Consider the following 27,998-nt stretch of genomic DNA (forward strand, 5'->3'; position numbering starts at 1 on the left):
TTTTTTTTTTTTTTTTTTTTTTTTTTTAAGATTTATTTATTATTTTATGTAAGTACACTGTAGCTGTCCCCAGACACACCAGAAGAGGGAGTCAGATCTTGTTACGGATGGTTGTGAGCCACCATGTGGTTGCCGGGATTTGAACTCTGGACCTTCGGAAGAGCAGTCGGGTGCTCTTACCCACTGAGCCATCTCACCAGCCCGCTGTGTTGTTTTCTATATCCTATGTAAAAATAAACCAAACTCCCACCACACCCCCACTAACACCACAAGATAAAACTTAAATGCCTCTCTTAGCAAATGAATCTCTGCTGTTGTTTAAGACAGGGTTTCTCTATGTAGTCCTGGCTGTCCTGGAACTTGCTCTGTAGACCAGGCTGGCCTCAAACTCAGAGATCCTCCTGTCTCTGCCTCCAAATGATTCTTTTTGTGATCTTACACGGATACTATTCTCAATTACTTGTTCTTGTTTCTTTGCCCTTGGTAGATTTCTCCCATCTCATGTAAACACACGCATGAACTCCTCCTCTTTAAATGTTACTCCCTCTTTCTGAACACCCTGACTCATCTCTTTTATGGCATCCTTTCCCTACGAATATAAGTAACAGCTGTGCCTCACTTAGATGGTAAAAGAAGTCATCTTACATGCAGTATTTCTATAGCAGTTGGTCCTTATGACAACACAAGTCCTTAGTTATCATTGTAACTCACGTGTCTAGTCTTGAGCCCAGCACATAGTACGCACTTTATTAATGTTCACTGTTCAGAATTAACACTGCAGTGTCAGAGTGGACTCCATGGGAGTAGAACAGTAAATCCCGGTCCTTCCCCGACCCTTCCACCACCAGAAAGACTACTTTGAACATCAATATATGCAGCAAGTGAAAAGTAGATGCTGTAGTATCCTAGTTGAGTAAAAAGCCAAGGATTGTTGTAATGAAATAAAACTTCACTCTACACCACTATAGAAAACAGTATGGAGGTTTTTTGAGAATATGGCACATAACATTCCCATATGACTTAGCAATGCCATATCTGGGCATTCAACGTAAAAACCATCAGAAGATACCCACTCTCAAGTTCACTACAGCAGCACTAATGATAGCCAAAACACAGAAGCCTTGAAAATCTCCACTAATGGGCCAATTGATAAAGAAAATGTGATATACTCATACAGCGTAATACTAAGTTATTTGTCGTCTGACACAACATGAGTAGATTTGGAGACCATTACCCTACATAAAGCACACAGAGAAAAGACAACTGGAGCATGACGCCAATGACATTATGAATCTAAACAGGCATCTCAGCTCTCAGATGCAGGGTGTAGAAATGTGGGTGGCAGAGGCAGGTGCAAGGAGGAAATGGGGAGTTACTGTAGTCTGTGAGGAGAACGGCTCAGTCATGTAAGGGAAGAAACTTCTAGATCTCAGGAGCATACAACTATGACTTAATGATCTCGCGCTTAGAGAGTAACACATACAGAGCTAGTGTGATCCTGTGTTGGAGATACACATGGATTAAGCTTGGAAAAGGCAAAGACACTGTAACAGAGGTGTCAGTGCGGGTGGTGCAGCGTACAACGACTTATTTCTTAGGTGAGATGGCACATACAAACATGTATTATAAACTATAAAGTCACAATTTACTTCTGAAGAATTACAATGAGGGCCAGCGAGCTCGTGCAACAGGGACAGGCGTGCTACACAAGCCTGGTGACCTGAGTCTATTCCCTCAAGCTAAAATGGAAGGAGATTGAGTGCCAAACACATGTTCTCTGAACTCCACATGCGTGCCAGGGCACATGTGTGCACATGTGCACACACCCACAAAAATAGGGCAATAGGTTATGATTTATAATTCTATGATAGACTGTAATAATCATATACTACTGATTTCAAATGTAAACTTTAAACTCTATTATTTTGACCCTGATAATCTCAACCATTCTGGAATCACACATACAATGTTCATACAATTCTCTCTTCCTGGGTAATAAGTACGGTAAAGTTTACCAGTCTAGTGTTACGTTCTAGTAAAACTGGCACTTTATTTATCTAGCATTTGTTCTCATATATAATATGAATGTACTATACCAAACTTCCCACAAAAGCCAGTTAAAAGAAAACGGAGTACAAAGAGGCTAACAGAAGAGTCTATCATTCCGTCATTCTTCAGTGTCTCATTATCACTCTGTCATTTTTAAATTCTAGAGCCTAAAACCTACAAAGTCACTAGATGACAAATATTTACTGTGATATGCTTGTAATTCTAGGCAGCATAATTAAAAACACAGTTGCAAAAAGCCATTTGCACAATTCTGGACTTGCTTCTGTTGTCTGACAAGTATCCACAATGACTGTTTTATGTAGGATATACTCTGTTTCTGGCCTTTGCTTTCGTAGTATATTTTTCGCTTACTGTAGTATATTTTTATGATCTTCCTTCCTATACAAGTTGCTCTTTGCACATTTACTATAATACATTGAATAAATTATTTTCCCCAAGCAGTTTGGAATAACTGACAGTGTTCTGCAGTGAGGCAGAACAGGTAGGTTGGAATGGAGGAATTCTACTGCAGGAGAAGACTGACTGTATCAGGCACCACCCTGTGCCAACAACCTGCAACAGAACCCAGCGCTATTATTTAATCAGAACATTTGAAATGTGTTAGCATCATTTTAACTGAAATACCAACAAAAATCCCAATTATATACTTTAAAATGTGGTTTTCAAAGGTGACTCTGATGTTCCTGGCTTTGTTTTCAACACACTCCAATTATTTGAGACTTTTTTCCTTCTGAGCTGAGGAAACTGCCTGAAAGACAAAAAGCATGAGCAGAATTCTCTATCTCAATGAAGATGGGCAAGCAGTGAGCAGGGGAGGCTGGCCCAGCCGATCAAGTCCTTAGTCTCTCTCCTGTCACAGTGACTCCGAACACCACAGTTACATTCATCTGTGCACACATGAGAAGTGCTTTTCCCCTTTGCAGTGGGGAGACAGATGTACTTTGTGGGAAGCCACATGTGCCGTTGCAGGGTGGCGCTGGCTACCGCTGGCTACCACTGGCCACCACACATACATAGGCAGTAAAGTTTTTTTTTTTTTCCAAGATGAGGTTTTGAGAATTAACCAATCAGATGAGAGAGAAGTTAACCAATCAGATGAGAGAGAAGTTAACAAATCAGATGAGAGACATGTTAACCAATCAGATGTGAGACATGCAAATGAGGTGGTAAGCATAACCCATGCATAACCAATCCAGGTGTGAGACATGCCTCTCCTAGGCCTATATAAGTAGCGCCATTTCTGGGGCTCGGGGTCACTTCACCTCTATAATCAAGCTCTCCCAATAAACGTGTGCGGAAGGATCTTGTTGCAGCGTTGTTCTTGCTGGCTAGTCGGGGCGCGCAAGAGTATTGGAAACTTGCATGTGGTATTACTGTCTCAGACCTCAGTGGCCAACCTCTTAATGAAGTAGCTTTGAGCAGCTCATGCTGAGGTATGGGGCTATAAATAGTGTTATCAAATTCTAAATCTTTATAGCGGAGGTGGAACCTGGATTACTATATAAACCACACAAACCTCCGTGGTAATACTCACAGTGTGTGTTTACTACTCGACACTCTCTGGACAGCCAAGTTTTCACAGGTAGGAACAATCTAGGAATCAAAACGCCACAAACAGCAAAGACTGCTCAATGAATGAACAGTTTTATACAAAGCACTTTTGAAAGATTCTACCTTCCAAAGACAGACCACACAAAATCAAAAAATAATTGTTCAAATTATAAATAAACTCAGGATATCCAAACCAGATAAAGGAACATGATCCAAAAAAAAAAACCCCAAAACAACAACAACAAAAAGCAGGGTAGAGAACTTTTCTAGTGCTGGAGCTAAATCCACACTACACAATAGAGCAGTCCCCTAATATACTGAGATGCAGCATAAAGTGTGCTTTCAAACAATGTAGTACAGTGATGCTCTGTCACTTCCAAGGAACAGTGGCTTGGATTCTCATCAGTTAGTCACTAGACCTGTGTGGCTGACACAGGCACTCACTGAAATTAGAGCATCATCTTCTTAAAGACAGCAAGAACAAATGCTTGGGTAACAAATACACCCCATCTTAACCAAGAAGATGCACACAATACCGTGAACTCAGTTCACAGTAGCTCAATGCTGTTCCTACAACAATATGTAATGACCACACAGTGCAGAGCAGCTTTTAAAGAATAGCAGAAAACCAAAACAAGGCCAAATTCTCAGGAGAAAAACAATGTATACTCTCTATTATTTTATCGAAGTGAAAACACTTAGGTCTGCTTTTATCTTTATGTTTTGGCTGCACTTTAAGTGAATACACATCTTGTTTTAGAGGCTGTGGCGCTTGGTAAAGTGCTCCATGCTTGGTATAGCGCTCAATGCTTGGTACAGCGCTCTATGCTTGTGACCTCAACTCTTGAGAAGCTGAAGCAGGATGACTGGTGCAAAGTTCAAGGACAGGCTGTTTGCATAGTGAGAACATGTCTAGGGCAGGGATGTACATCACTGCTTCATAACACTTCACATTCATAGCCAAGTGAGCCCCAAACCAGAACATGCTGGTAGTTTATACCAACTTGATACAAGCTAGAGTCTCTGAATGAGAACACCCTGTTTGAGGTGTTCTGTCAGGTGCCTGCCCTGACTTCCCTCACTGACTGACTGTTACCAGAACTGTTAAGCTGAAATAAACCCTTCCAGTCCCCCCCCCCCCCCCGCACACACACACTGCTTTTGCTCATAGTGTTTTATCTCAGCAACAGATACCCTGTGACACAGAGGCCTAGTTTTGGTCTCCTTATGACACACTGATCGTGAGATATAAACAATGTGCTATTTGAAATTTCTCTACTGGTTCCTTAATCATCAGAAAGTCACTGCATACAAAAAAAAAAGAGAGAAATATATTTTCTATATTTCTATCACCTTATTTTTGTAGTAACTACAACAGTATACCAGCATAGATATGAGTGGTGTCACTAACTTTAATGGTCCTATTTCCTGTTCTAAAGAAACAACTAACAAGAAAACTGAGTGATATAAACAAACAAGCAAACCCAACCCATTTCTCCGGCGCAGACAGGTAAGGCAGGGCAGTGGGCAGCGGCCTTTGGAAGATGGACATGCCTTTTACCACGGGATGGGCTCTATGAACATCCTAGCATCTGCTCTGCTGGGTCTTATCTTACGGAAAAGCTACATTCTTACTTTCACCTGCCCTGCATTTCCCAATAGTATGCAAAAGTGAAGTGTGTTAGCTTCAAACAGAAAATCACACAAGTTCTACCACCGCAGTTTTTCTCTCCACATGTCCTCACGCTGTGGGGCAGAAAGAGACCATAGCAGATCCACGGAGTACTATACCCAGAATATGAAAATAAATAAACCTCTGACATTTGAGTTATCCACTATTACTACAGCGACTGAGAGAAAAGATTGGTATTACAAATAAAACAGACATCAAGAAAAGTTCTCTGTGTGTATATATCCAGGCTACTGAAAATAAAGTGTCTTTCTGTGTTGCCATGAGCAGACAAGTTACATGTGTCTAGTGGAATACTAAGGCCACTTAATTTCATTGTTTTAGATGTCCAATGTATGACAATGCAGCTAATTTGAGATCACTTATTTTTGCTCTCAACTACTTCTAAGGAGCACACCTGCTGCACTGCTTGAAGGGATGCGGATGGGTACCCACGATGCACAGTGAGGATGGGAACCCACGAAGCACAGTGAGGATGGGAACCCACAAAGCACAGCGAGGATGGGAACCCACGATACAAACTACAGATGGGTACCCACGATGCACAGTGAGGATGGGAACCCACGATGCACAGTGAGGATGGGAACCCACGATGCACAGTGAGGATGGGAACCCACGATGCACAGTGAGGATGGGAACCCACGATGCACACTGAGGATGGGAACCCATGATGCACAGTGAGGATGGGAACCCACGATGCACACTGAGGATGGGAACCCATGATGCACAGTGAGGATGGGAACCCACGATGCACAGTGAGGATTGGAACCCACAATGCACAGTGAGGATGGGAACCCACGATGCACACTGAGGATGGGAACCCACGATGCACAGTGAGGATGGGAACCCATGATGCACAGTGAGGATGGGAACCCACGATGCACACTGAGGATGGGAACCCACGATGCACAGTGAGGATTGGAACCCACAATGCACAGTGAGGATTGGAACCCACGATGCACAGTGAGGATGGGAACCCACAATGCACAGTGAGGATTGGAACCCACGATGCACAGTGAGGATGGGAACCCACGATGCACAGTGAGGATGGGAACCCATGATGCACAGTGAGGATGGGAACCCACAATGCACAGTGAGGATGGGAACCCACGATGCACAGTGAGGATGGGAACCCACGAAGCACAGTGAGGATGGGAACCCACGATGCACAGTGAGGATGGGAACCCACGATGCACACTGAGGATGGGAACCCATGATGCACAGTGAGGATGGGAACCCACGATGCACACTGAGGATGGGAACCCATGATGCACAGTGAGGATTGGAACCCACAATGCACAGTGAGGATTGGAACCCACGATGCACAGTGAGGATGGGAACCCACGATGCACACTGAGGATGGGAACCCACGATGCACAGTGAGGATTGGAACCCACAATGCACAGTGAGGATTGGAACCCACGATGCACAGTGAGGATGGGAACCCACAATGCACAGTGAGGATTGGAACCCACGATGCACAGTGAGGATGGGTACCCATGATTCACAGTGAGGATGGGTACCCACGAAGCACACTGAGGATGGGTACCCACGAAGCACACTGAGGATGGGTACCCACGATGCACAGTGAGGATGGGTACCCATGATGCACAGTGAGGATGGGAACCCACGATGCACAGTGAGGATGGGTACCCATGATGCACAGTGAGGATGGGAATCCACGATGCACACTGAATGGGTACCCATGATGCAGAGTGAGGATGGGAACCCATGATACACACTGAGGATGGGAACCCATGATGCAGAGTGAGGATGGGAACCCATGATACACACTGAGGATGGGAACCCATGATGCACACTGAGGATGGGAACCGACGATGCACACTGTGAACAGCAGTGGTACTTAGAAAGGTAGAAAATTCTTACCCAGGCTTAAAGTTTTTACATATTAGATGAAAAGGGTTAGCTGAAAAGGACTTGCCAAGCCTCCTGCATCTACACAGAAGACTATAAAGCCCTCATGCTCACTCAAAGGTTAAGTTCTACCCACACTGCTTCCTGCTAAGTTCACCTACCTGCCACACAATGTGACAACTAAGGAGACCTGGGATGGACCCCAAGCCCTGCTCTACCACTCACTTCTGGCTCTCCTCACTCTTTAAGAGCTTGTAAGGCGAGAGTTCTAAGCTGTACTAAAGGTTCCGTGCTGCTTACATGCAAACTTAAGACCTGATGGGAGCCTCTGGATAATGACCGTAGAGAGATGCTGCACAAGCTTTTATGTGTCACTTTGCCGATCAATTGTATTTCAGAATATTACAGCATGTACACGTTTTGTTAAAACATAGCACGAACAATAAGCTTTCGTTTCTGGTGAAATGCTATACACAGTGTAATTATGAAATTTCCAATATGAGCTATTAACTAATAGGATATATATTTTGACATGTCATACATTATTTTGTTCTAAGATCATGAGCTGTGAAAAGAATATTAATAAGACAGAATTCTGCATACAAGTTGTTGGAATAGTCTTATATGCTTTTGTCAATACACGAATTTAGGGAAGAATTCAGGCAAGCTGGACTTGGCTTCTGTGATATCTGATACAGAAAACATTCTATTTAAATCACTGCCAGGAAGACTATAGCCAGAACAGTCTGAAATTCCTGATGTAAGTAATGTCCTATTAATATTTGGTTTCTCTTCTACATAATTCAGAAATCTTAATACATTTCTAGCTGCCATGTTACAATTAAAAGTTGCAAACTTTTCCTTTAATTTTTCAATAAGGCTATTAGATAGAAATGAGTTACACCATTCCATTCCATTGAAGGCTAAGATGACTGCTGAGAATGTTGGGAGTTTTTAAGATGGATATAAGAACCATGTAGGAAGCAGGAAACAGAATTCAATGCATGGTTTACCTAGGAGATATGAGCATTGAGAGAGAGCAACATATAAACTATGTCACACTAAAGCATATGGCTTAAATACTCTAAAGCCATGACTATTGAATATGCTTAGTAAGAAAAACCTAACTGTAAGTTCAATGTCTCATTGGCAATATCAGAAGTGTTAAGTATTTTACACTGGGGGAAACACACACACACACACACACACACACACCCCAAACCAAACAACCCTAATATGAACTTAACTGTGTGTGGGGAAAAGATGCAGGTATTTGCATCTCATTTAAACTACCCCGTTACAGTGGCAGGACATAGTATCAGCAAAGTTCTCACAATGCTTGATTTGATGTGCCTCTACAATACCCACAGGCAAAATCTAACCATGGTGGGATGGTGGCAGGGCCCACAAATTAAAAGTCTGGTGGCTATTATTATACACATGTCAGGAATCCAAGTCCCACAGAATGTAAAGGCAGAAGCCAGATACAATGGCCCATACCTGTACTCAGCATTTAGGTAGCCAAGGCACAGGACAGCAAGGAGAGCCAATTACAAGCTAGCCAAGGGCACAAAGTGAGGCACGGTCTTGGGGTGGGGGGACTAAAGGTGGATACAAAATATATACATATAAACATACACAAATACATGCAGTTCTTAGGATCTTATCTGGCTGAGTGTTAGGATGTGTACATCAAAACAGTATTCTAGAATATAACTTTTTTTAGTATCTAGAAGTTATCTCTAACATATCAATGAGTCCAAATTTCTACGTGACTTTAATCTATTTCTTTGTAATCATAGGAGAGTAGAAAGAGATTGCAAGATTATTCAACTGGGACTTCCACAGAGCTTGACCAACAAGCTATTGTTGTTGTCAAAAAGCAAGTTCAACCCTTTTCCCCACAAATAACATCCCCCCCCTTTTCTTTTTAAGAACTAGTTCCAGGGACGGGAGAGAGAGCTCACAGGGTAAAAGGTCCAGCTGTTCTTGTAGAAAACCCAAGTTCCATTCTCAGCCCCCACATGACAGCTCACAACTGTCTATAACTCCAGTTCCAGGGGCTCCAACACCTTCTTACCCCACGGGTACCAGGAATACAGGTGGTTTACAGGCATGCATGCATATCCATAAAAACAATGATAATACTTTAAAAACAGTTAAAATGCCTTCTCTTTTATAAGACTGCTGTTTACTCAACCATACTGAAGACAAAAGTTAACAATAATAGGAAAAAGAAGAGTTATAAATACAATATTAACCGTGACCTGTCTTTAACTCAGAAGTGAACAAAAGTTTCTGCTAAAAAAAGAATAATAAGCACAGCAAACATTAGTAGATCAATTTCTGATTACAGTTTTTTAATACTGAGAATTAACTAAAGACTCAAACTATAGTTGGAATAATTATACCATACTTTAAGTTGTGATCTTAATTAAGCTTTAATAGTTTCATATATAATAAATCAATACAAAATCTGATTCATTTCAGTAAGAATTTTCACTTGAGTACGGATCAGGTAGCTGAGTGATTTGGGGATAGGAGCTAAAATGTCTATTTTGCTATTAGTCATCTCTGTGTAGGATTACTTTTTATTTTTTATTTTTGGTGTTTTTTCGGAGACAGGGTTTCTCCGTGTAGCCCTGGCTGTCCTGGAACTCACTCTGTAGACCAGTCTGGCCTCGAACTCAGATCCACCTGCCTCTGCCTCCCAAGTGCTGGGATTAAACAAGTGCGCCACCATGCCTGGCTCAGGATGACTTCTTGATCCCTCTAATGAATACAATCTCCAGATAAAAGACCCATCAGCAGCCAATATTCATGCCCCGCCTATATATGCAAACCAGGACCCCTATACTACCAAAGGCTCGGTGCGCCCTTTATGTGGACACCTTTGCTTCACAGATTTGGCTTGTGCTGTGGACAGTGAGCCAGGTCAGCGACTTGTCTGGCTCACAGGACAGCCAAGTGTCTGCTTCTGAGTTAGGCAGAAAAATGTTAAAAAGCTAAGTAGTCACTCTAACGCTAAAGCTATGTGGTTTGTTTGTTTGTTTGTTTTGTTAAATGCACTGTTCTTTCTAGGCATCAGTAGTGTGTTTTAACAAAATGGAAAACACAAAATTACAAAACAACCACAAAAACAAAACAAAACAAAACAAAACTCAAACCAATAAACATTTTTCTGGACCTCACTGGAATACTACATAGTCTATTACTTGCCAGTTTTGTTTGAAGAACTTTATTAAAATGTTCCTACACAACTGTGTCTTCCTAGCAGAATTTAACAGGAGTAACACTTTGTGCCTAACACTAAATAGTATTAACTCCTATTTTTTTCACACTAAAGTCTTAAGGTTCTAAAACTGTATGTTTCTTTTTATTTAAGTGTGCACTGGAATTTTTTGTCAACACTGAAACAGCGGATAGACACAAGGTTAGGGTGCTCATCGCTGCTCTCCAAAATCACGAGTAAAAATGGAGCCTTTTCTGTAATTACACTCATTCCAGAGCATCCCACATAGGGTGCTTCACGACGTGCAAACACACTGAGACTGTGCAGTGGTGGGTGGAGGGCAGGAGCCAGCGTGCAAGGCTCCCCACAACCCCATCAGACCATCACAGTTGACCTCTGCACTGGAAACAAAGACTTGAGTGGATGCACACTGTTAGCCATGTGCATCTGACTCACACAGTCCCAGTAAGAAGGCAGGAGGAGCAGCAGGGCAGGAACGCCATCACTCAGGCCTCTGTACAGCAGCTGCTGCTGGGGTGCAGACTCCCATCACTGTGTCTATGCATCTTCCTCAACTCCTCCTTGCCCATAGTTTTCTCCAATTTACTAAGGGATGCTAGAAAAATAAATTTTTCCAATCTCTACTGAGCCCACCACTGCTGCAGCAGCGTTGTTTTGTAATATCAGTATTTTGTCAACAGTGCCAATCACTCACATCTATTTAATCTCTGGATTTGATATCACTCAACTTTTGTCTTCCTTTTTCCAATCACTACAGCCCTGTGTAGCTTTGTTTACTGTGATACTATTCACAACAGCCAAGAATCAGCCTATATGCCTGTCAAAAGATGATTCGGACTGAAAAACATAAGCATGGTATGTATACACCACAAACAATGAAATAATGTAAGTTTCTGAAAAGGACATTGCTAGACACAGAAAAGTAAAAAACTGTATATTTTATCTCGTGTGTGGGAGTAAGGGACATGGAGTACACACACAGTTTAGCATAGGTATGTATGGAATATCACTGCCTCACATTAATTTGTATGTATGTATGTAACGAATATGAATGACTATAGTTTTAAAAAGGCATCAGGATTAACCTATTTCAACGTTCAAAAAAATTACAGAAGTAGGTTGTCCACAGGACTAGGTCTTCTAGAATTCCTTGAGCTATCACGACATAACACAAGAACAACTTAAGTAAAATAATAAACCAAGTGTGTGGCTAGTTTTATGCCAACGCAACACAAGCTAGAGTCATTTGGGAAAGAGGAAACTTCAATGGAGAAAATATCCCCACCACATGGGGTGTTTTCTTAAGTGGTGATTGATGTGGGCGGGCCCAGCTCACTGTGACAGGTGTCATCCTCGGATGGTGGCTCTGAGTGCTATACAAGCCAATGCACAGCATCCTTCCTTGGCCTGTGCTTCAGCCCCTGCTCTCATTTCCCTCAGTAATGGAGTGTGTGACCTGACAGATGTAAGTGGAAATAAAGTCTTTCTTCCCCAAATTGCTTTTGGCGATGGTGTTTTATTGCAGTGAAAGAAACCTTAACTAAGACACTGACATACACAGAAGGCAATTCCTCCTCTCAGCAGGCAAAAAGAATTCATAGTTTAAAAAAAAAAATCCTTCTGAATTCGAGATTTATAGCGACTTGGCATAGCAATATTAGTACAAGGAACAAAGCTTACTGGAGAGACACGACCAGTACCTTGAAAGATGCCAACTGCCATCCTGTGGAAAGTCAGATTCGATCAGACTGAAAGTTTGGCCCACTGTTCAAAACCAGGCCCACAATAAGCAGGGAGAGCTACAGTGGCCAGCCGATCATCCACAGGTGTCGTAAACTGAGACAGCCTGCTCTTCAGTAACAGTACCACCTCTAAGTGTTTAGAGAACCGCTGTTAGCCCTTAAAAGCAATATGAAATAGGCATCTGTACTCGTGTGAAGTTACACGCCATCTAAGCCTCAATCTGATTCTCAATATTCTTTCAAACACCTGAGCTTGGAAGCACCCTTACTGTTTACCACTGACAAAATGGTCAAAATGGTGGTGCTGCCGGGAAGGACTATTTCCAATCCTATTGAATTAGTAGTATACACTGGCATCTAATTTTATTTCTTCATTCTTCAGGTGATGACACGATATTAGGTAAGTATTGATTTTGTAAAAGCTTACAAATTATATTGGGGGCCAGGGAGATGGCTGAGGGTAAAGCCTGGTGCCTGGAGTTCTATGCCTGAAACCCACCCAGCAAATGGGGAACCTGGACTCTTGGGTAGCTGCACACATGTGTGATGACATGCATCCACCCAAATAAACACACGGATGTCGTAAGGCTTCTGAGTGATTCATCCCATGGCAACCACTGCCTAAGCAAACAATGACATACACCAAAAAACAATACAGGAATTCTGCTCGGTAACATCAACACTCTCTTTAACCAGCCCTAAGAAGTCTACTGCTAAGAAACACAAAAGATTAGCTGCTGCTGAATAAAACAACTACAAATTCAACAACGCACACCAAGGTAACAGCAGTGAGCAAAATTCAAAAGTCTAAAAAGCAAGGTATCAGACTGGCAATTTCTGCTCCACAGCAAGCTGCATTCCTACATGTGCTAGATAAAATGAATCAGTGATAATTTGCATATTTAAGTTCAGAAATCTCTATAGAGAGCTAGAGAGCGGCTGAGGAGTCAGAGCCGTCATTGCTCTGGCGGAGGGCTGGAGTGTCTTCCCAGCACACAGGACGGGCATCTCACAGCCTCCTGGAAGGCCAGCTCCAGGGGAGTCCGAGGCTCTCCTCTGGTCTTTCTGAATAGCCATACACGTGTACACATACAAACATAAAATTAAAACAAACGTTTTAAAAACAAAACAAAAAATGCTATTTCAAAGAGAAGAAAATCGCAATGACTTTCGTTTATGAACTGTGAGATCAGAATGTTACCATTATTACTGCTGTGCTCAGAACTAACTCAAGGCCTTATGGATATGCAGTTACTCCAACCCACATCACAGCCTCGCACATTGTTTTAAAAGTTTGTAATCTGTCTATAAAAAAATCTCATTTTCTGTGAATTCTAATAAGTTTTTATCCACTGTCAAGGGTATATAAAATTGTTTTATCCTAAATCTTATCACAACTAATAGAAAACAGATAAAATGCATCTCAAACAGCTTTTGACTTAAAGACGGTGTTTCTAGGAAATCAAGTCTAACCAGTCAACAGAGGCTCCTTAGAAACGCAGAGGCAGTGTCACCAAGCTTCTATGTTCCAGGTCCTTCTTTCATCTGACCCTTCCTAGGGAGCCATTCCAGGCTGGGCTAGACCAATGCCTGGGTCACACACTCCTTACTCACAACAGCAGACAAAGCCCAAACACGGCTTCTGCTTTAAAAGATTGGTAAGTATGTGTGCCGTACATTTGTACACGCTAAACGCTGAGTTCCATCACTACAATGTTGATTCTGTTCAGTCTACATGCCATGCTGAACAGTGATTCTGAAAGTCCCTGGGATGATCCTTCTCCCAATCAGGGTCATGTAAGAATCTTGAGGGCTCAGGGCTGGAGATGGTTCAGAAGTTTAGAGCTCTTGCCAAAAGTGGACCCAAGTCCCAGCAGCCACACGGCGGCTCACAGTTGCCTTAACCCTGGCTGTGGGGACTGGGATGCCCTCTGAGCTCCTCAGGCTCCTGCACACATGCAATGCGCACATCCTCACCCAGGCACATACATATTAAAACATCATTTTAAAAAGGGAGTTTTAGGGCTGTTAGTGGCCAAACAAGTACACTAAACAAGGCCACGTAGTGGAAAAATATGATATTCATTTTCTAAAAAGGAGAAGAGGAAGAACAGGAATTTTGTGTAGAAACACTTGAGAGAGATTTGGTGAGATGCACGGGTTTCAACATCTCAGAATCTAAACAGTAGTTATAAAGTAGATCAACATTTACAAGAGACTTAGAAAAAAGTGTTCTACACGCACACTAACAGGAACTAGACAATAGTCACCTTCCCCAGCATCTTATTATTGCACATTATATTGAAGGTTTTCTCATTTCAAGTTTCAGCTGCAGAAGGTACTTCCTCTTCATCATCTTGAAAGATTTCAAAGGCATTCTGAGATTAGTTTCCTTATAGAGACCCCTTATTAGTACAAGGACAAGGTAAACAACCTCTCAAATGGCCTTCTCCTCAGAGGACTGACTCTTAATGATATTAATAAAGTGTAGCCTAGAGATGAATGGGCATTTTGGAGACAGATCTCCAAGGAATGTGTGCACGTGGTAAAGCCCAAAGTGCTTGCAGATCGCTTCGCAGAGGCTCACCAATTACGTCAGCACGAAGACATGAAGACATTTAAGTAGTTTTGATTTTACTTTCCACAAATAACTTTACCTTTCCAGAGCAGTTCAGCAGGGTTATCAAGGTTCTGTCTATTTGGATAAATGCAAAGTTTTGCTAGGACCTGCAGAACAAAGGGGAAAGTCCTGGAAACGAGGGTTGCAGAGAAGTAATGATAAGTCAGTAGTCAGATCCTGAGTGACTGGCATTTTGAATACCTTTAAAATGACAGGACCATGGCTACTTTTCAACAGAAACTGTTAGCAAATTTGTTAAAACTGCTGTGTAGTAATACTACAGTACACCAGGGTAGTATTTTCTCCATGGTAAAACCGAGTCCATTTCCACTGTGCTACAGGGCTAAGAACATCCCCACTGTGCTATAGAGCTGCAGCACACGGAGCTCTGGAAGATGAAATGTTTTGCCTTTTAAAGAAAGAAGTAGAAAATGCACCAAGTCAGACTTGGCAAACTCCCTTAGCTTTAAGGACGCAATTCTACACGTCCCCATTAATCTAGTGTAGCAGACTACTGCGTACACTGTACTTTTGGGGTTGTTTTTTGGAACGTGAACTCTCGTTATATAAAAGCTACTCCACCTACTCTGATGCCAAGTGCCATTTAGTCCCAGCCCCGACTCTCATCCCAAGCTAGATTCCAACACAATCTGGATGCTTAGAGTCTTAACTACTGTGTGTGGGTGGGCGTGGCGGGGTCTCCATCCCCATGTAGGAGTCAGGGACACATGGAGGATGCAGCAGCAGGTTCTCTCCCTTCACCGTGTGGGGCCCAGGAATTGAACTCAAGTCTTCAAGCTTGGCATCAGCAAGCATCCTTACCCTGTCCCAGTGTGGACACTTTTTATCTTCACGTTTCTAAACTAAAGCTAGAAGGTGCCCTCTGCGTACAACACAGCAGGACACAGCAAAAAGACATGTAGCTGCTGCACACGGTTCTAGCACTCGAAAATGGCCTTAAACGTGTATAAATTAATGCATGTCATGAAATCATGGCCTAGAGAGGCAGACACAGTAGCTTATGACTGTAACTTAAATGGATTAGACAGGTAGTTATTATAGGTTGGGGCCAGCCTGGGCCATACAGTGAGTTCCAGGCCAGCTTGAGCTACATTGCAAGACTGCCTCAAAAGACCAAGATAATGATGATAAAAAAACTAGTTTACATTTAATATTATACCATTAAACATAATTCCCTTTCTTATGTACTTAAAGATGGAGAGATTTCTACTTTATAGCAACTGTTCCATTCCTGGATCTTTCATTCAGCTTTAGTTTCTTAATGAGCTAAACTTTGTTAATGGCTAATTATTACTTATGCCGGTTAAATTAACTGTAAAACACAGAAACATTAAAACTAATGTTTTAGTCAAACTATTAAATGGTGTGCTTGTTGGCATTACTATTTTCAACTTAGTGATTTAATATTTTACTTTTTTTTTTTTTTTGGTTTTTCGAGACAGGGTTTCTCTGTGTAGCCCTGGCTGTCCTGGAACTCACTTTGTAGACCAGGCTGGCTTTGAACTCAGAAATCCACCTGTCTCTGCCTCCCAAGCGCTGGGATTAAAGACATGCGGCACCACTGCCCGGCAATATTTTACATTTATAAGATGCATTCCAATCACAGATGTGACTCTCAGGAACCATCACTAGAAACAGAAACAGAGAGGAGGAGGAGAGCCGCCCTAGAAACATGAACCTGGCCATGTCATACAGAAGACGGAAAGGAGGTTATACCAGAGGGAAGGCGAGATGGCGGCATAGAGGGAAAGGCTTAGAAGACTCTTGGGAATGGGACTTTATTAGGCCCAGCAGAGATGGAGTAATGACTACCAAGAGGGAGCTGGAGACGCCATAGTTGGAGAGACAACGTTATACTCTATGCTTTGACATGACAAAATGTAAATGCCCAAATAGAGACATGAAGTCTCCACATGGGTCACATGAGTTTGCAGAAGTACACATGTGAGAGCTGACGATGTAAAAGCACATTAGATAAGCCAAAGCAAGGGTGCAAATGCTGACGTGGCACAACCGTCAGGAGGAAAATGGGCAACGGAGAGTGCTCACACGAGCCCGAGAGAGTCCCTGGAAACTTGAACAAGATTCCACTTGTGACAACTGCCACACACTCCTTAGAGCAGGAGGCCCATTACCTTTAAGGGGTGGAGGAATATACGCACTAGGGAACAGGGGGCCGGAGTTCAGATCAATGCTTCTCCAACTTTAATGTGTTCACGAGTCACTTGAGCTTATTGAAACACTGTATGGATAGTCTCCGGTGGGGCTCAAAGGGTCTGTATCTCTAATATCTCTCAAGATGACAGCCAGAGAAGACCAATCCAAAGTTGTACCTGAATTTCTAAATGCTGACTTGGATATTAAACTGAGTTTTGGTTAAAAAAAAAAAAGTAACAAGATACTAGTTTTTGTGAATTTTAACGAACAATTCAACAGATATGTTATAAACACAGAAAAAAGTTAAAATCTGGCTTAAAGGGCATTAGTTTTTTCAAACATGTAGAATATTTGTGTGTGTATGTGTTTGAGAGAGGGGGGAGGCAGGGAGCGAGGGAGGGAGGGAGGAGAGGAAGGAAGGAGAGGAAGAGAGGGGGAGGGGGAAAGAGGGAGAGGTATTTAAGAGGGCACACATGTGCCCTGGCATCTGTGCACATCCAACTAGTTTTTGGGTGTCTCTTTCTCTCCTCTCATCAAAGGTTCCAGGAAAGAAACTCAGGTTGTCGTGTTTGTGCAGCAAGTATTTTTATCCACTGAGCCATCTTGCAGGTCCCAATGGGCATTCGTAATTCAGTAGCGACACTGGATGTGTGAATGGGAACAGAAACATAAAAATAAACTGAATAACATCCATCCCATTTAAAAAAATCCAGCGTTAATAATTCTCACAAAAAGCGACAACTTGTGCTTTCTTGGTAAAATTACTGTGCACAGACAGGCAAGAAAAATAGACACAGCATCCAACACAAGAGCAATTCGTCAGCTTTGCTTTGTTGGCTGCCCAGCCACTCTCTTGTGCAGTGCACTTACCGACTTAGACAAGCGTACTGAGACAGTACTTTAGAAGTGACTCTTGGCTTGGAAGGAAATTCAGTGACCTGTGTGAAGCATGCTCCCGGGCTGCTGCGTGTTCCCGTGGATACTGAATGTATCTGGCCAGGCATTAAGTGCAGCAGTCGATCCTGAAGACACTTTAGTACTTACATCACATTTCCCTAACCACTTAAAAGACTGATCCATATAAAAGCATAGATACTAGAAACCTTTAGCAAGATAAAAACACAGCTATGACTTAAAGAGCTATATGTAGACAAATACAAGGCTGTCTCCCAGTTGTGAGAGATGTTAGCCTCCTATAAGAACCATGTTCATTCTGGTAAGAGATGCAGGATGTATTCACTTGCATAAGATCCAACACTTAAAACATTATTTCTGTTTAGGTAGCATCCTAGCTCTTCCATGTATTTATGAACAACACTACTCCCTGGACTAAACTGTATTTCTTTGAAGATTCTCTTTTAGCTTTAGCCCATAGGAACAAAATGACTGTGTGTGTGTGTGTGTGTGTGTGTGTGTGTGTGTGTGTGTGTGAGTGTGAATATATCTGGAGATGTGTGTCTTGTGTCCTGAGATACACGCTGCAGTGTACCATGTGTTTCCTGCTAGATGTATATGCTATACGTCCACAGAAGCCAGAAGAGCGCATCAGCTCCCCTGAAACTGAAGGTATGAATAGGTGGTGAGCTGCCATTTAGGTGCTGGAAGCTGAACTCGGGTCCTCTGCAGGAGAAAAGTGTTCTTACCCCTGAGGCCACCTCTCAGCCCTGCTCACCGGTGGGCTTTGCACTTGGACTCTGTGCCTGGAGTTTTACCGTGCTTGGGGAAGATTTATATGTAAACATGTGTAAACTATTCCAAGCCCTGCAGCACAAAGCTTTGAGGCCTAACCTTCTGGACTTCTGAGATACATAAAACTACTTTTACTTAGGTTCCGCCCAGCACTAAGAGTTATAAAAATCTCTCAAAGAGAAAGTCAAAATGAATAGATAGCAAAATCACTTTAGAAGCTTCTCTTTCTCAAGAAGCCAGGTCCCTCATGTGTAGCCTTTCACAGATCCATTCTATTAATAAGGGCTAGCTTTAATTACGCATAGGCAGGAATATTCATTTGATAAGCCCTCAATACAGGCCAAGCCAGAAGGCTCATTCAGTTTTAGTTATTATGGCTTCCATTTATATTTGTGTTACTAAAGCTGTTACTTTTGATGACGACGACTACCTTTGCAGATATCTGTGTGTGTCACGATCCCTCCATGTGGCCGTCTTAAATCCATGTCTAATAACCAGCACCTGATGTCTGTGGACTTGGCTTTCACTACTTATTTTCCAAGGTCTTGATCACTTGTCTACGTCATTATATGCCTTGTTATTCTTATTAGACTATTCGGTTAAAAATAAACACTGTAGTCCAGGAGAGTGAGACTTATTTGTAGAGGCTCATATCTGTTTTAGGGGATACTTCAGACAGGATGATCTCTGGCCAAGGTGGGTGTACTGGCTAGTTTTGTGTCAACTTGACACAGGCAGAGAAAGGAGCTTCAGTTGAGGAAGTGCCTACACAAGATCCAGCTGAAAGGCATTTTCTCAATTAGTGATCAAGTGGGGAGGTCCCCTTGTGGGTGGTGCCATCTCTGGGCTGGTAGTCTTGGTTCTATAAGAGAGCAGGCTGAGCAAGCCAGGGGAAGCAAGCCAATAAAGAACATCCCTCCATGGCCTCTGCATCAACTCCTGCTTCCTGACCTGCTTGAGTTCCAGTCCTGACTTCCTTGGTGATAAACAGCAGTATAGAAGTGTAAGCCGAATAAACCCTTTCCTCCCAACTTGCTTCTTGGTCATGATGTTTGTGCAGGAATAGAAACCCTGACTAAGACAGTGGGCTACAAAGACCTGTGAAGCAGTTACATGTGAAAGGCAGTCTGTGGCCACACTTCTGTCATGTCTCCTAAACTTCTCCTTCCAGTTTGTCTTCCTGTGCTGCTCAGCATTACAGCCATCCCTCTTAGAAGCTCTCCTAGCATCTGAAGGTGCTATGCAAGCTGCCCAGGAGGAAAAGCAACTACCAACCTAGCCAACTGTAAAGCGCATGGACCACAACAATGGGTAGCCCTCCCCAAAAGGTACAGCAAAGGCTCTCTTACCTCGGGGGTAAGCAACAGCTATCTAAGACTTAAGGCAGGCTCAACAGGAGAGGATTCTGGTCTAGTACTGTGAACCAAGGCTGCTAAAGTCATGGACTTTAGAGGAGGATCTATAAGTCCACTTTCCTAACTGCATTCTTAACACCTAGCTGGATAGCCAGAGATGAGTACAGCCCTTGCCCTTGTCACAGCAGCCTCTCTGCAGCAGATGGGAGATGGTTATGGAGATCCTCAACAGGTCAGAATGCCGAGAACAAGGGACCATGGGGTGCCCAACCCCAGTTGGTACATCTGCAACCCAACTTCTACACATAAGGCTCAGAGAATAATGCAGAAGAGGGGCAGAAAGGCTGTAAGAGCCAGAGACCCTGGTCTGCTGTTAGGTGGTATCGTCAATAAGTGACAGGGAAGCTACGTGAGTTCTCAAAACAATATAGTAAGACCCTGCATAGTGACAACAGCAGCTGATGTGATGAGAAAACCTCACGGGGTCCCACCTCTAGATAAAGAGCTACAGGATCAATGGAGACAGAGGATGGGGTAGGGGAGGGAGGGAAGGAAACAAGGAGAGGGGGTGGCCCCGTAAGTTATACAATCTCAACCAGTCACCTTTAAACACATACGCATATAAGCAACACTTAGACTCAGCAGATTTTACACACACACACACACCCCACCCCAATAACAGTGAAGGAAGGGGAGGGAGGCACGGGTGGAGGTGATGGGAGGAAGACCGGTGGAAATGATGTACAGGCAGCACACGCAGAACAATCTCGAGAAGCACGGGCAGCTCCTCCTCTCAGGCTCTTTCAGGGCTCTGTGTAAGCACTGGCTATCTTTCAGTGTTTGCTTTTAAAACACTAAAGTATTATTTTCTTCTGTACGTTTCACTCATTTCTAGGGGGAAAAGCTGACGTAATTCCTCTTCACATTTCAAGGATCCACCATGGTGTCTCCTCATGGCCTTGGTGCTCACCTTTGCAGACCCTCCCTGTGCACAGAATCTGAAAGAGCTCCCAGCCAGGCTGCACCACCTCTGCTCCCCCACTGCATCGCCACTGTGGGAGCCTGACCTGGGTCCTCGGTTACTATCCTGGATACGCTGTAAGCCCCGATGAAGCAGGAGGCATGTCTGTATTTGTGCCTGTCATCTTCCTCTAGGATGTATCCAGCATGGTGATTGACTTATTTAATTATTCCAATAGATGTTTAAAAATACACAAAACCTGTAAGATTATAAATCTGATATTGCCATAAGTACTTGTCTCCCCAAAACCTTTCATCTAATTTTCTCTCCTTAAACCTGTAGTTTCTAGCAGCTCAATCCCAAGGGGCTAAATCTAATTCCTGTCCTTGAGTCTTCACGCTGTCTACATAATAGAAAAATTAAAATGTTAGTCTTTCTGCGCTTCATCCAGGAAAGCCATAGGGCGGCTGGAGATGAGGCCCCTAAGTTGAACCACTTCATAACTTCAGCCTCCCTAGTGCTGGGGAGCGAGGGGGCAGGATGCCTCCACCTCACCACTGTACCCTCTCACATGCCCCTGAGGACCAATGCACACCCCCTGGGCCATCCACAGACTCAGACCAAACCATCTGGTTCTCCATCCTACTGCTTCCTCCTTTGGTTCCTAAGGGGCCTCCTAGGTCCAGACTCCAGTATGGTAAATGGATGTTCCCTTGAACTGTTTATTTGTTGAAGCTATGAGAAATTCTCCATGAGAGTACAAGCCTAGCAATAGGGTTGTTACTTCCCAGTCTGTCCTCTACTGTGGCCTGTATATCCCAGAGAGGGAATTGAGTGTCAAGAGACCTGACTGACATTAGGAGAGTTAGCCTGGCGTCAAAGGACTCATGGGAGTGACTGCTTTTCTTGGGGGTCTCTCACTACCTCCAACTGAGCCCTGACTTCAGGAAAAACAGAGTCAAAAGCAGGCTGCCCATCACCGCATAGCACAACACACACATCACCATCTCTCAGATATGCAGCCGAGTCTGACACCAAGCTTCCTCTAGAGTTGGATTCAACAGCAAGACAGGGAGTGGCCAGGGTGAGGGGCACGCTCCCCTTGAGAGCTGCGCAGCTTTGTGCAGCCTTGTGTTCATTATCTAAGTGAAGGAATTTATTGTCCACCTCGAATTCCTCTCTCTCCCTCTGAGCCTCTCTCTCCCCAGAAGGCTGGGAATCCCAGCTGGGCACCTGACATGAGGGATCTTTAGGCAAACATGACTCAGCATTAGCTCAGTTAGGGATAAACAAGTTCCCTGTCTGGACTGGCCAGCTGTTGCTGGTGCTTTCCTTTGCTGGGCTCCTGAGTGTTAAAAATAAGCTGCAGTGAAATCTCAAACCAATGGGGCAGTGCCATTCATTCACTGATGCTTAGAATCCACCAAGTGACATACCAGCCACTATGTTAGGTTGGAGAGAGGAAAGAAAAAGACACTGTGACAATTCTCTTTCAGTCCAAGGGCCTAGGGTTCACGAACAGTGATGCAGACTGCCCTGGTGTCCCTACTTAAAGACCTTGGAGTTTAACAACAGCTGTCACAGCCACCCTGGATCTCTGTCAGTAAGCGCAGAGGCTGTGCCTCAGATTCTAGGTGGACACTGTGCCATGTTTACCTGGGACCTTTGGGGGTAGCTGGCTTCCAGTCAGCATCTTTGAGAACTAAGTAATATCGGTTTGAGATCAATGCTGAGAAGGTATAGTCTGCAGTCTGCTGCCAAATGGCATCTCTGGGTTCTCAAAGTTACTCTTCTTGCTCAGTGTTTGTTTACCTTCTTTGTAGTACCCACACCCCACTAGTGGGTAACGTGAAGAAAACCAGCTTTTCCTTTTATTTTCAGTAAAGCAGCTTCTTTCCCTGGCAGGTGTACATCAAGGAGCTGGGAGACTCCCAGGCTGACCAAATAAATGCCCAGCTCCCACCGAGACCCAATTCTGGCGTTAGGTTACAGGAAGCCACTGTAAAAGCTGGTGCCACACAGCCATAGTCTTACTACCCTATGCCCCAAACAAGAAACCTGCTGGCTATTACGAATGAACCTTAAGAGGAGATCTACCAGAGACTTAAGAATGTATTCTCTGTTAAATATGCAGCATTATTCAAACTGCTCCAGGCTGGGCTGTTAACTCGGTGACAGAGTGTAAAAAACAGAATCGTTACAAGAATGTAGTTTGTTTTGGTCCCAGGTGTGGGACATGGGCTGCTTCAGATTGTCCACAGCAGCTGACTATGATTTGCCTTGTGTTCTGGCAGGGACATGATTTTGCCACTCGCAGACAGTTTCTGCAAATGTATGACCCATGGGATTCTAGGGACTCTTGAAAGGGTAGAGAAAGAAATGCTGGCACCCAAGATGGGGCAGCCCTGCTGCACCTGCTGTCACTGGTAGCTGGCTAGAGAGAGCCTGATGAAGACCAAAACTGCCCGAAGGAACTGACACCCCTACTCAGCAGGAAGTCATCTTAACAATATTGACGCCCACTTTCCCCTCCAGCCTTTTTTCTCTCCTCCCTAGTTTTGTGGGACTGGAAGGGATAAAGTGGTAAAAATACGAACAGACAAAGCAGCCAAAAGTCCAGCTATCCCTGGGTTATCTTTAGCACTACAGTAAACAAATAGATAAAAACTAAATAGAAACTGTTTTGCACTGTTTGGTCAATTACAAGGGGGCCAGAAAAGACAACAAAGGTGTGTCCTGCCCTGCTCAATGTGCTGGCTTTGGTTCTTAATGTCTGTGGTGGTTTTGAATGAAAAGGAGCCTAGAGCCCAGCTGGAGAACTGTTCAGGAAGGATTAGGAGGCTTGTGGTGCACGGCTCTCAGCTAGTGAGCTGAGGAGGACGACTGTATATCTGCAGAGTGTGTGTGTGTGTGTGTGTATGTGTGTCTGCCTGCCTGCCTGCCGTCTGTAGATTAGGATGTCAATTAAGCTCTCAGCTACTGCTCCAGCACCCTGACTGGCTTCTTCCAACCTCTGAAGCTGTAACCGAGCCCCCATTTACGAGTTCTCTTTTATAAGAGTTGCCTTGGTTATGCAGTCTATTCACTGCAGTAGAGCAGTGACCACTCAGAGTCAAACCTCACCCTTAGCTCCTCTTCCACCCACCGTGGCAAAGCTGGACTCTGGGTAGTCCCCAGAGAGCAGTGTTTAACTCTGGCTAGTGACACCTGGGGGTGGCCTTTCTTCCCTCAATAAATGGCTACAAAACTGGTCAGTGGTCAACTACAGGACTGATGCCTTCTGTCCCTGCTACAGAGCCCTCCCCTCCATGGTGTCTGACTGACCTGGGAGCCCCTTCCTATGGGTACTCCAAGTACCATCCCGAGGATGTAGCTCTTGCATATCCCAGAACACACTGCATATATACAGTGCTCCACTGCAGTTCACTAGCCGAGAGCCATGCACCACATACACATGCTAACGGAAGAACATTAAAACCCCAAATAGAGGGGAAAAAAAACATTATCTGTGAAACATTATCATTCATTTCAACAATCATCCGTTTACCAAACTGCATCATGAGCAAATGCAATCATATTGAATAGATTATATGATTGTAAAATGATTCAATTAAGTTTTCCCTCTTGGTATAATTTGGCAAATGTGAATTTATGTAAATGTGTAATGATGCTTCACAGATACAAATTCTCTCACAGAAATGGAAGGGACTTTAAAAACATCTTTTTTAGAACACCACATTTATTCAGTGTTAAGTGTCAATATAGTATTTTTTTTTAGTACTGTTAGATACAGTGACATTAGACTGGAGAGATGGCTAACCAGTTAAAAGTCCTTGTTGCTCTCCCAGAGTACCTCATTTTTCTCAGCACCTACATGGTGGCTCATAAACATCCTTTATTCCAGTTCCACAGAATCCAACGCCCTCTTCTGAACTCTGTTGGTACCAGGTACACACATGTATATACGGACAAGTAGGCAAAACTCCCATACAAGTAAAATATCTCTAAAAAAATTAAAATTCTTTTAAAGACCCAGTGGCATTATCTACATAGAATCTAAATGGGTGATATAAAGTAAGCATTTATTTTAGTGATAAAACTATCTAGTATCTGTATGTTGTATCTGTATCCAAGAGGGTAGATTCTAATCAAAATTAAAATTACCTAAAACTAAAGATAATAAAAACATGATAATGTATGTCCTGGCAGACAAATGAGTAAGAGTTCCCTAAAAAGCACTACTGTATTTCTTCAGAGGAAATACTGTCGACTACCAGCACTGGACAAGAAGGTCATGGAGAGGAAGTCATCTACCTGGGTTGTAGGTCTCTAAGGATGTCTACATTCTAGTCTGCTTTGTATTGCTGGGGTAAAACATCTCAACCAAATCAACTGGCAGAGGACAGGGTTTACTTTAGCTGACAGCTGCTACCCACCCTGAGGGAGTCAGGGCAGGCACTGATTCAGAGACCATGGAGGAGCATGGCTCACTGGCTTGCTCGTGACTTGCTTGGCCTCCTTATACCATCCCTGTTCAGAGGTGGCACCACCTATAGTGGACTCACCCCTCCTACATCATCACTATTACCATCCAACGCTTGTTTGGAGGTAGCACCGCCCACAGTGGACCGGACCCTCCCACATCATCACTATCAGGACGCTGTCCCATGAACTCGCCTACAGAACAATCTTCTGGAGGTGTTTTCCCAACCAAAGTCTCCTCTTCCCAGACCACTGTGGCTTGTGCCAACTTGACAAAAAACAAGCAAACAAACTATCCAGCATAAGACATGTTGGAGCATGGAGTCTCAGCAATCAGGAAATGGAGAACGGCAGATCTCTTCAAGTTCTGGGCCACTCTGACCTACAATGTGAGACACTCTCTCAAAGAACCAAACCTTTACGCAACTACCACCAAATACAAAGAAGCTAACCAGTGCAGCCTGCATATGATAGCAGGGCCTCTTATCAAAGAGGTTAAAAGACTTTTGAAATGAAAGCCAGCTGAAACCATGACAACTGGTATGTAGAACACGTAACCTGAAGGAATCCGAGAAACAGCACATAGGCTCCCTGACTCTCTCTGTAACAGGGTCCATAAGAGCACCTCACAGATATTCTACCCATGTGTACATTTTACATTAAATGTTAGTTACAGGCACTTTTTTTTTGGTCATTTCTGTAAGTGATTAAAGCTGTCAAAGCTTGGCAAAGGTGGGCAAGCTGCCTGCCTGAGAGCTGTCGAACCCAGTCACCACTGTTTAAGGCCAGGCACAGGGGAAGTGCAAGCGCACACATGCGTGTGTGTCATTAGACTTGGCTTTGGCCACACTGTATGTGACACTGCCGCTGTCACTCTTTCAGAGCCACTCAAGGTGGTGGCAATCACAATCCCGCTCCTTCTGCATGTGCTCAAGGAGTTGTCAATCAAGCAGTCACTTCTTTGGTGACCCCATGAGCTGTCTGCCAGCTGTCTTTGCTAGCTAAAGGTGCCCCAGGGAAGACTACACTAGATGGAAAACCTCCCTTTTAAGAGATCACTTCAGCCATAGATGTTGCAGAAGACCTAGCCCTCAACTGCCCTGGATGTACTCACCCTCCTTGCACACGTTACCACTCTATTGGGGAGGACTTCCCATGACCATAGGCAGGCAAGATACTGATAGAGTGAAGACGAAGTCTGTAGTGAGCCAGCAGAAGCCTGTACATGGCTGTCCAGACCAGGAGCCCTCTGCTCACACCCATCAGATCAGTCTAGGAGACCACCCTCTGTGCACTGGGCACTGCCTCTCTTTGTTCTACAGCTCAGGTTCCAATTAAACTTCTGTATCAGGTTGATTTTACTGTCTATGCGTCATTTATTTTAGGCAGAGTGAGCTGAACCAGAGAATAACTAGGCTGCAGGCTGCAAGCAGACCAAGCATCCAGAGGGCAGCTGAAAAGTTCCTGAGGACCAGGAGCAGCCTGCGGAGGCTGGAGACTGGTCAGCAGGAGCTGCAGGTAATGAAAGGCTCTGGCTGCTGGAAGACAGAGACAACCACGGGCCACCAGCTGCCAATGAGCTACCTACCACAAGTGGCTGAGGCCAATCTAATAGTGCCTTAGGAACTACTTTACCTACTTGTGACTTCCACCTACATCAAGTAAAGGACCCCCAGCTAGAGGGTGACACCTACACAGAGGACAGGAGTAGCCTTATCTCCACAGACATGAATGTCAAGAGGAATGTAAGCCAAGGGGACAAGGCAAATGACTATTTATGACACTCGGTCCATACCTATTCTAGAACAGCCTTCTATAACCTTCTACCTAGTCAATCCTAGAACAAAAACATAGTTTCAGCTACTTCTTAGAAGAAACTCACAAAGAAGTTCCTGTGTCACATTTTCTCTCCTATATGCTTTTCTCTCAATAACTGTCTTTTAATGAATCTACGCTGGATAAAAACAAAGACATTTCTTCCTTCAACACTATCAAATGTGTATGTGTACACACACACACACACATTTGATAGATAAACTGCTTCCTTTTTAGAAGTACTTATTAATACAGCTTTTATTTGACACACATTTACAGAGAGATTCAATGTGTTTGTGGTGGGCTGGAAAGCTGATGCAAGCAGTCAAGGGTCTTGGTGCTTTTTCAGAGAACCCAGGCCCATTTTCCCAGCTCATGCATAATTCGTTTTTAACTCCAGTTCCAGAGGATCTAATACCCTCCTCTGACCTCCATAAGTACAGGTATACATATGGTACACATGCATACAAAACACTCATACCCAACATGTGCTGGTGATATGGAAATGCAAACTACAGCTATCTCTAACAAATGTGTATGCCAGAGGACTGTAATCAATCTATTACCTGAATTGGAAGGACTGAGCGAAAGGTCAGAACAGGATCAAGGAAACAAATCAGGAGTGGCAAAGGACACTCTACAGTGCTTTTAAAGATATATTTATTTATTTTATGTATATGAGTACACTGTACCTATCTTCAGACACCCCAGAAGAGG

The 27,998-nt window shown here is 43.6% G+C and overlaps 2 protein-coding genes across 4 annotated transcripts in view; both read right to left on the reverse strand.

Annotated features, from left to right (window-relative positions):
* The window catches only part of Hs2st1 (heparan sulfate 2-O-sulfotransferase 1), a 140,516-nt gene that overhangs the window by 54,493 nt on the left and 58,025 nt on the right, over nt 1-27,998 (reverse strand). The gene's annotated exons all lie outside the window — the stretch shown is intronic.
* On the reverse strand, nt 2-27,998 carry Gm43707 (predicted gene 43707). Its single transcript, XM_017319867.2, has one exon. It carries the CDS (start codon nt 6,810-6,812, stop codon nt 5,670-5,672), a length of 1,143 nt encoding a protein of 380 aa, XP_017175356.1. The 5' UTR covers nt 6,813-27,998; the 3' UTR covers nt 2-5,669.

Source organism: Mus musculus, chromosome 3 (assembly GCF_000001635.26).
Source record: "Mus musculus strain C57BL/6J chromosome 3, GRCm38.p6 C57BL/6J".
Lineage (NCBI taxonomy): Eukaryota > Metazoa > Chordata > Mammalia > Rodentia > Muridae > Mus > Mus musculus.